The 10,552-nt window shown below is 39.8% G+C and overlaps 1 protein-coding gene across 1 annotated transcript; it reads left to right on the forward strand.

The window, feature by feature from the left end:
- The first annotated feature begins 2,596 nt into the window (after positions 1–2,596).
- LOC110924994 (proline-rich protein HaeIII subfamily 1-like) lies at positions 2,597–3,793 on the forward strand. The gene has a single exon (XM_022168967.1). The coding sequence runs from the start codon at positions 2,597–2,599 to the stop codon at positions 3,791–3,793; it is 1,197 nt and encodes a 398-aa protein (XP_022024659.1).
- The last annotated feature ends 6,759 nt before the right edge of the window (positions 3,794–10,552 follow it).

Genomic DNA, 10,552 nt, shown 5'->3' on the forward strand with positions numbered 1-10,552 from the left:
AAAATGATTCTAATTAATAAACCAGAGATTCTAAATTATATTTTAACATTCTAATGACTTGGTAATGACTATCTAAACGTGTTTTATCAGCCCTAATCCGACAATCAATCATCTAAGGGCAGATTATAACCGAAAGTCGCAAAAGCTTGACTTTTGCTTTGACTTTCAGTTATGACCCGTTCAAGCTTAATTCTCCCATGTTTTAAGCTTCCATTGGGACCATATTACATTGTAGTATAACCCTCTGAAGTTATATTGCATGGTGCCTAATCGTTTGTAATTTATGCTCCTGATCGTAATTATGCTCATCAATGCCTAAAACGCCCTTTTTACATAAAACCGAGATTTTTAGCAATGTGAATGAACTAAGACCTTTGCTACTGATATTTAAGCATGTCCCGAAAATTTGACATCAGTTTGAGGTCTAGATTGGGAGTTATGCTCAATAGCGTAATTAAGGGACTTTTTAGTAATTAAAAGGCGTAATTAGAATAAGGCCTATCTAAACCCGATTTTTGGACACCAAACTTTTTTACTACTGATGTTATATAATATTTTGGGATTTTTGAAGATTTTTATTTATTTTTAGGCTGAGCATAACATAGGATTATAGCCTCATTTCGGTAATTACCGGTTTTACCCCTTTTCATGCATAAATTGAGTTTTACTTAACATTTTGATGTCAAAATTTTTGCTACTGACTCCATATGATAAATATAATATTTTGAACCTTATAAACTGACCAAAATATCAGATTTCCTATTTTTACCATATTAGCCCTTTAAATCGCATTTTAGGCGTTTTTAACATCTAGTATGGGTCAAAACTATATTGGTCATATAAAAATCATAACCTACTGATGTTTTAAGCTAATTTACATAATATTACAGTAAACTAAAGTTCTAAAACTCAGAAGTCTATTTTAACCCATTTAAGCCTATGTAAAATTACCAAAATGCCCTTTCGGTGCATAGTTAGTAATAAAGGGTATATTTTTCATATATTAAGTATCCTACTGATGTAACTCATTAAAGTACATGTTTTTACTAATCTAATCAGACCTGGAACCCAGTTTTATAAATAAACTCTTTTATGAGAATTAAAATTACCAAAATACCCTTATGGGACTTATTTTGGTTTAAATTGCTTTTTGGGCATGAATGTTGATATGCTACTGATATATTAACATATTTTGAGCATAATAATGATTAAGACCTGTTTATAGCTTGTCCGGTTACCCGTTACGCATTTACGCGTTCGGATCGGTTTACGTAACTAGTTTATGTAAAATAGCCGAAACGGGCTGAACCTTGTCATTAAAAGCTCATTTTCCAGAATGTGTTTAGTTTACCCATATTATACAAGTATCCAAGCTTGTCGGGTCTAAATCACATTCTATCCCGGTCTCCGTCTAATCTACCGGATAGATCCGTAAGGTTTCCTTCTAGCTAGCCGGTCTAAGTCTTTGACTTAAGTAAAGACCCGTTAGCATCCTAATAGATAAATTAAACCTTCTATACATATTAATAGCTTCCGGTAAAAAGTGCCTTTCAAGAATCTTAGGAACTTTACTGCTACCACCAGGTAACTTTTAACTTATTTTCCCTATACGGGCTTGGGATACGGTATATTAATACCGCTTGGTCGGGTATGGGATTATTTGTCGGATTATGATTTAATAAATCCGCATGACCCGTTATAATCTGTATTATTTGATAACATAAACATTTGGGGGTTAACGACCGTGTACTGGATATCCTCGGCTCATTTAAATTATTAATGGCCACGACCATGCACGGGGTGCAGGCATGCACCTGACAGATGCAAATGCTAAATATTAAATTACCCACAAGTTGGGGATAACTCCTCTGTGGGTTCTATAAGTGGTGAGTCAGTTAATCATGTCCGGCTTCCAAATCGGCCCCACTTGTATGACAAATAAGTAAAGCTGTATACAAGATCTTAATAAAGATTGTCCCAAGTTATAAAGAATTTGTGCCATGTGCATCTAAATCAATTTTCTTAAATGTTTTCAAAATGAGTCAGTTAAATTGTATTTACCAGTGTATACTGACGTATTTTCCTAAAGATTGAATTGACAGGTACTTCTCGAAATAGGCTGGAGCTATATAGGGTGTTATAGAGGATGTTGCAAATCCCAATAGATACCTGAAGTCTGTAGTTTTTGTTTCCTTGTACTTTATGATCCGCATGTGGATCTTATTACATTCCAGTCTGTATTATTCATGTTCTCGAATATCGACAGACAGTATGGTTTGTAATAGTTTATTTACCCAGCCTTCCGCTGTGCTATATTATTGTGTGTGTTGACAATGATGATATCAACTACGTCACGATACTCCCCGCCGGGCCCACCGCTAATACGTGGAATATTGGGGTGTGACAGGTTGGTATTAGAGCCAACATTGAGTGAATTAAACACTAACCTTTTGTGTTTAATCTCAATGACACAATAAGCACATTCCTTAGACTCTCGAGTCTAGGCAAATGACCTAGGATGTATGTTTATCTTTCCTTTGCTGCTATTATGTTTTGTTTTATTTTTGTTTCTTGTTTCAACAGGAAGCTTACCATCATGCCTCCAAGAGTAAGAGGACGAGGCAAGGGTCCCATGCGTGGGGGACTGTCGTCAGCAGGACCATCACACAGACGCACTCCATCGGCGTCCTTTTCCACCTCCGACTCTCACGATATGTGGGGTCAACCTTACGAGCCGGCAAGACACTCAGTCTCGCTAAGCTCATCGCCTTCTTTTCATCCTTCTTTCGGGTCGTTTGCTCCAGACGAGCCCGAACACTCTCATCACTCCCAACAATCTCACCATTCGCATGAATCTTACCCACCACATAACTCTTTGCAATCTCATTCGTTTCTTCATTCCGAATCCCCCTACTCTCCGAGACAGTTCAACCCAGCAGATTATGTTAACGACTTTCTTGGCTATAACCCATTGGGCCCTGAGGACCATTTCTCTCAGGAAATGGAGATGGATGATGACCCCGACCCGGAGATGCAAACAGGAACCCCGGGCCACCCCATCAGCATATCTAGTGGGTCTCCGTTTCAGGGATCCCCATACCGTGGACCCGACTCTTTCCAAGAGAGGATGGGTACCTATGATTGGTATTTTACCCCGTCATCTCATAGCTCTCCAGCCCAACCACCGTTGGAAGATCCTCAACTCCAAGCTGTCTCACCACCACCACTTCCGGTGGAGGAGCCACTGCAGCAGCCACCACAGCCACCTCCCGAGCCTCCAAGGCGAAGGAGGAACGCACGCATGTCCGTGCGAGGAGGACCCCGTTTCAGTTCTCCTCGAGGTTCGAGTTCCTATCCCCCTATTCCAGAGGACCCCCAGTTGGGTGGACCCTCAAACGCGGCACCAAAGGCTAATCCTCCACAAGCTTCTTATGCACCACATCAGCCGCCTGTGGGTTTTGATAACCCCATCCCGACGTACCCAGGTTCTTCCGGGTACAATCCTTATGGAGACCCGTCGGGGTATCCATCGGGATACAGAACTCACGACCCATATCTTACGGCTGCGCAGTATCATCACCTTTATCCTTCTTCTTACCCTCATATGCTTCCAGCTGAATACCCGATTCAGGGTTATCAGTATCCTCCGTACCAGCCACCTCCTCCTCAGCAGCTACAGCCGCAGCAACAAACTAAGGAAATCTTAGAGAGGTTGGATAAGGTCGAGCATAAGACTAAGAAGAACAAGGAAAGGCATAATAGCTTCATGAAAGGTCTTGCGAACCTTATATAGGGGAAGAAGAAGTAGAGGGTTGTTTTGTTTCTTGTTTATTTGTAACCTTGTCCCTGCGAGGACATTTGTTTGATTTCAGTATCAAGTCCCTGCGTGGACTTATTTTACTTTCTGTATGCCCCTGCGCGGGTAGTTTGTCTTTTCCTAAGTCCCGTTTAGGGCAGTTGTATTTGTTTTTCATCGTAATGGAGTTTTAACTTTGGTTTTAATTGTGTATTTTATTTACACCATGTTATCTCTTTTCAATTTATAATTGATCTGCCAAAGAAACTCTTAAAGGTATAACCTAGCCAAAGTATTAATTGGCTATGATGGTATAACCTTTTTAAGAGAGCAAATCTCTGTTAACATCTGAAAACATGTTAACATTCCCAGCGGTGCGGTACGAGAAACCACACAAGCTTCCAAAAAGTACTTGGATGGTTCCAAGTCACATAAAGCCAAAATGATCAATGCGAATCATGGCTAGTAAACATCAGTGTGATGTATACACCAAGACATCCATTTGAAATGTATGCTTTAAGCAAAGGTGTAAAATGACAATGAAAGTACAATTTATAAACTTCTTGTCAAAAAGGCGATGAACTTTGTTCAGACCTTAAAAGATCACTGATCTTTGAGATCGTTAGTTAGAATCTCGACTCGTCCTTGTGACAAGCTTTTTAAAGCTATTTTTAATGTCCTTCAAGACAAGTTTAATGATAAGTAAAATGTCTTTTATGACATTGACAGTTGTGAAATTTCTATCTTTCCCCTGTCCAATAGTGTATAGAATAATGTATTCTATTAACTTTTAATTATGACTTGAAATGGTCTAAATGGTTTAATAATACCATCACCCTTGGATCATCAATGCGATGAATTTATATGTAATTTAAATTATTATTATTGTCTATATTATAGCATTCAGAAATGGCTGGCTCAGACGAAGCAAACAGTCATCTAGCAGAGGGCAACACCCGAATAAATATTACTGGTGCCGAACTGCAAGCCCTAATCACCGCGGCAATTTCTCAAGCGGTAGAGGCTAAATTTAAAGAGCTCAGTGTTGTTCGGTGTCAAACTCTTTCGAAAACCCATTCTCAACCACACACTCACAGGAAAAGTGAGCCCCTGCACTCGTCTAACCAGGGTAGTGTACCCAAGAAGCAGGTTGTTCCTGAGCCTACCCTTAGGCACGCCAAGGGTTGTACCTACAAATATTTTCTTTCCTGTAAGCCAAGAGACTTTACTGGAGAGAAAGGGGCAATAGACTGTATGAAGTGGTTAGATGAGATGGAAACGGTGATAGATATTAGCGGTTGCGCTAAAGAGGACGTGGTTATGTTTGTCTCCCAATCTTTTAAGGGCGACGCCCTTACATGGTGGAAAGCACTTGTACAATCCACCGGGAAGGTTCATCTGTATAATCTTTCATGGGAAAAGTTTGTTGATCTGGTTAAGGACACTTATTGTCCTCAGCACAAAGTAGAGCGCGTAGAGACTGATTTTCTCACCCTTGTGATGAAGGATCTAGATTGTAGATCCTATGTGACTAGTTTCAATTCCATGTCGAAGCTAGTACCGTATCTAGTCACACCAGAGCCCAAGCGCATCGCGCATTTTATTGGTGGTTTGGCCCCTGAAGTTAAGGGGAATGTCAAGGCTTCAAAGCCAACAACCTACAGATCCGCTGTGGATCTATCTTTATCCCTCACTTTGGATATTGTGAGGAGTAGGGCGAAGAAGAATTCTGAAGAGGGGAAAAGGAAGAGAGAGGATGATCAGTCCTCTCAGTCGAACAAGAAAGGAAAGGGGAACTCTGGTTCCAAGAATGGGCGAACTGGTGATAAGCCCAGGTGCAAGACTTGCCACAAGAGGCATTTTGGCAAGTGCAACCGGGACCCACAAGCCAAACCGTGTGGGATCTGCAAGAAGAAAGGGCAAAAGTCTGTTGAGTGCCGTAACATTAAGGATGCAACCTGTTACGGTTGCAATGAAAAGGGGCATATCAAGACCAATTGCCCCAAGAATGCGAAGAAGCCTGAAGAGGCTAAGAAGGGTAATGCCCGAGTGTTTCAGATGCAAGCGCGGGAAGCGGTGACCGATGATAACGTCATAACAGATACCTTCCTCGTCAATAATATTTATGCTAGAGTCTTATTTGATTCCGGTGCTGATAAGTCTTTCGTAGATCATAAGTTTTGTAAGTTGTTGAATTTGCCTATTAAGACTCTAGACATAAAATATGAGGTAGAACTTGCTGATGGTACCTTAGAATCATCTTCAACTCTTCTTGATGGATGCTCCATATCCATTAAGAACCATTCTATCCCGCTGTCCCTCCTGCCAATGAAATTGGCTGGTTTTGATATAGTTTTAGGCATGGATTGGTTATCGCATAACCAAGCCCAAATTGCCTGTGATAAAAAGCTTATTATTATCAAAACCCCCTCCGGTGAATCAGTCACTATCCAAGGAGACACACTGTATGGGTTGCCCAGTAACATGTCTATCCTTAGAGTATCCCAGTGTTTGAAGGGTGGATGTGTCATTTACATGGCACAAGTGACCGTGAATGATCCAAAGCCGAAGATTGAGGACATTCCAATTATTTCAGAGTATTCTGATGTCTTTCCTGACGAATTACCTGGATTACCTCCTGAGAGGCAAGTGGAATTCAGAATAGACATCCTTCCAGGATCTGTGCCTATTGCACGAGCTCCGTATCGTCTCACGCCTACCGAGATGAAAGAGCTCAGAACTCATCTGGATGAGTTATTGGAAAAAGGTTTCATTCAGCCCAGCTCTTCGCCTTGGGGAGCTCCAATCCTGTTTGTGAAAAAGAAGGATGGATCAATGCGCTTATGCATTGATTACCGTGAACTGAATAAGGTAACGATCAAGAATCGTTATCCTTTACCCAGGATCGATGACTTGTTCGATCAACTCCAAGGAGCGAGTTATTTCTCAAAGATAGATTTGAGATCTGGGTATCATCAACTTAAAGTTCGAACTGAAGATGTTCCGAAGACGGCATTCAGAACGAGATATGGACACTTCGAGTTCTTAGTGATGCCTTTTGGGCTCACTAATGCGCCTGCAGCATTCATGGACCTCATGAATAGAGTCTGTAAGTCCCGTTTAACCGGATCTTTCAATGATATCAAACAACACCAAGTTTGTGCGGAATCCAAACTTGATGTGATTCAAGAACAAATCGAAAAATATGAAAAGCAAGAACAAAAACCGAATCACCTTTAAACACTTGCACACGATTCTATTACTTGAAAAGCAAAACCGTCTGGTACAAGTATTCACCACCAAATCGCCTCTCTCTCTAGGAAAATTGTAACTGTGAAGATCCAACCCTAAAACAAGTTAGAAACTTGTTTATATACATACCTAAGCCCAAGTCCCTACATGGGCTCCCCTTGGGCCTGCTTGGCCCACATGGCCTAAAGCATGGCCCAAGTGACCTATAAAGGTCCACAACCTAATACAAACTAACCCGGTACGACCCAGTTTGTAACCATAGCCCGTTGTGCTAATTTGATGCGTCAGTCTCACACTTTAGGGCCTAACAATCTCCCCCTAGACTGATGCCATCAAATTGTCTTCATAACTTGAATTCAGCAACGTCTTCAACGAAATCTATGGTCATCGCTATGCTGCAGATGTTGTGGAAGTTCTTGACTTCTGAACTCTCAGCACTGGGTCTCTTTCTTCAGCTCTTGTGGTTAGCTTCATATCAGGATCTCGATCAGCTTTGCTTGAAAATCTTTGTCAAAAAGAATGTGAGAGGAGGATTCTCAGCAGCTCTTTTCTTCTTCAGTCTTTGTCCTTCAAGCAGGTTCACGGTACTTCTTCAAATGCACTTTCATTGTCAGACGGCGTCTCGTATCCGGTTCTTCTGACTCAGGTACATCTTGTTGTTGTGATGCTTTTGGCTTCTTCAGCAACTAACAGCATCTCAGTCTTCATCAACCCCTGTTCTTGATTGAAATCAAGTTCTGCACATGCTCACAAACTCATAAGCAAACATTTCTTATGCAACAGGGAGAGTACCATATGAACACTAGGTACATGAAATTTCACGATTTAAATTCTTTTAACTTTAGATGATCAGTCAAATCTTCAAGAACGGTTACATTTTTTAATTTTAAGAGAAACAAATAAACACACTATTTTTGGATTTTTGAAATTTTTCTATTTTTTTTAATTTTTTTAATTTTTAAGAACTAAAACAAATAAAAACTCAAAATATAAACAACTACCATAATATACAATTACAATTGCAATGGGATCAAAATTCGTTCTCAGGCAGACTAAGGAACACTTTTCAGTACGAGCCTAATCAAACTGGTCTATGCGATTGCCAATATGTTTGTCCACTTAAACTTTAACGCTCAACTTTCAATTTTTCAACTTCGTGATATACTTAAGGTAATATTATACTATTATATCCGTGTGTCCCATTCCAAGGCATACACCCGCGATCAAGGTAATCCCAACGATTCATCGTAGCAGGTGAGTATACTGATGTCATCCTTTAAGATATCCTGACTGTGCAGTCTGCATATAATCTGTTTTATCATGTTTTAATTTCTTAACAATGAACACCCAAATAAATACTAATCAAATCCTGGAAATATAAACATCACACTCTATCATGCAAGTATCTTCCCTACCACATATTTCACAAGTCCAATCCAGATTTCTGAAATCTTAACTGGGATTAGGTTGAGAAGAGAACAGAATAGATCTTTTGCAGAGATGATATAATATACAAATCAAATGAGTTTTTCTCAATTTGATATAGGTTTATTGGGGTTTCTTTTGGGCACTAGAGGGCCTCTTTCGGGTGTTTAGATCTATAGCGCGACAACGTACAGCTAGGTCAGCATGTATCTGGATGCAGCAGAAGCTGTCGTTGCCTAGCACCTCCAGGTCAGCATGTATCTGGATGCAGCAGAGGAGGTACACGACTTTTTCAGAGAAGATTTCAGAATTAGATCAAAATTGTGTGTATCGGGACAACATACAGACATTCAAATAGAAATGAGCTAATTCCAAGTGACTTTCTTTCCTGGGGTCATGTACAATTTTAGTTCTAAGCAGAAGGACAACCAAGATATCCCCAGATGATTCAACAATATAAAGACCCGAAACCTCAGATGTTGGCTATCTATCAACGCAAGATTTAAGACCATAAAATCATACGCCGTTGATATGTTACCCACATGGTACATAGTTCGTTATGTTTATATCACTTAGTATCTTTTATCATGTTGAGCGTAAAGCCTATCAACATATCGCAGTAGATCCTAGTCTTTTCAGCTATGGCACCTTACATGTGTTAGTCAAACCCTTTAACACGAACATTTATTTCACTTCCCATATCATGCAATTTTTCTTTTTGACTTTTTCATTTTTCTAATGTTTTTGTGTTTTTCTCGTTTTCTCCCCCTGAAGCAATACATATATATACAGCAAACTCTTTTTGTATTTTTCTTTTTTTGAGTTTTCTCCCCCTAAACTCTATATATGTCTCTCTCTCCCCCTAAATTTGTGCATAAATCTTGGATTTTTGCGCAAATTTACCATTTACTAGAGAAAGGACACTTTATATACAAAGTTATAAACTAAGAAAAAGAGAGAAAAATATTTTTGTTTAACCGTTCTGTCATCAGATTGAAGACTAATCAAATGCAAATCAAAGTTCTGAATTTAAACGGTACCTTTTGCTGATCATTTCTTACTTCGTTTATCTCCTCCAAAGGAAACACATCATCTGTAAAAAAAAAAAAAAAATTAAACTTTTTGCAACAGTGAAATGTTACCCGTTTTATCTCTGGAACAACCGCTATCAACATTCCAGAGATTGTCAACAGCTCCCCCTTGGTTGTTCCTGAAAAGTAAGGAGATTAGTAAGACATGGGTACCCAGGCCATCGTGGTCCTGGGATTTCCTGAAGCATCAAAATAAGACACTTCCTTCAAACACAAGTCCCTTTTTGTTTCAAGAATTGGAGATGTAGCTGCTTTTTGTTTTGCTCTCCAAATTTGTTTAGGCTTTTCTAGTTTCTTAGATGCCTTTGGCAAAACAGTTTGCTTATCAACCTTGTTATTTTTCGAAATTTTTGTAAGTTTCAAAGCTTGTTTTCTTTTTGCTTTAGCAGCATTCCAATCCCCATCAGAAGGTTTAACCTTGGGATTCACATTCTTCATTGCCTTAGGTGAAGATACCTTCATCGGCTTGGAATGGTAGTTACCCTTTGGTGTAACCCTCTGATTTTGCATATAATAGGGTACATAGGGACGATGTGTGCAGTTTCTTGCAATGTGACCAGTAATGCCGCAATTGAAGCATGTTTGTCTCTTCACGTAGAAGGCATTCTGATCAGCTCGTGTAGCTCTTGCAGGCCCTGAAGGATGAACCGGTCCTTTCTGTGCTTGTTTTTGTTGCACATTTCCAGCAGACGAAGATGAATTTGGATGTCTATACTTATCGTTTGCCGGGGCCTTCTGTGGTTGAGATTTCCTTTGATTCTTTTTGCTTTGATTAGACTGCAGGTCTTGTTCAGAAATCTCACCAGTCTTTCCGAAAGCTTTGTTAGCACAGTCAAATGCATATTTTTCACATTTGCCATTACTGACTGGCTTAACAAAGGAATTTTTCACATCACGGGCCTTTTGATGACTATTGCTGCCCGTTGAGGACTGTGGAGAGCCTGATCGTCTTTGATGTTTAGGCTTCTTATTTCCGCGTCCTTTACCT

The sequence above is a fragment of the Helianthus annuus genome, chromosome 17, assembly GCF_002127325.2.
Source record: "Helianthus annuus cultivar XRQ/B chromosome 17, HanXRQr2.0-SUNRISE, whole genome shotgun sequence".
NCBI lineage: Eukaryota > Viridiplantae > Streptophyta > Magnoliopsida > Asterales > Asteraceae > Helianthus > Helianthus annuus.

Excerpts from the sequence above, each read along its gene's own strand:
- LOC110924994 (XM_022168967.1), top strand. The coding sequence starts at position 2,597 with ATGCCTCCAAGAGTAAGAGGACGAGGCAAGGGTCCCATGCGTGGGGGA.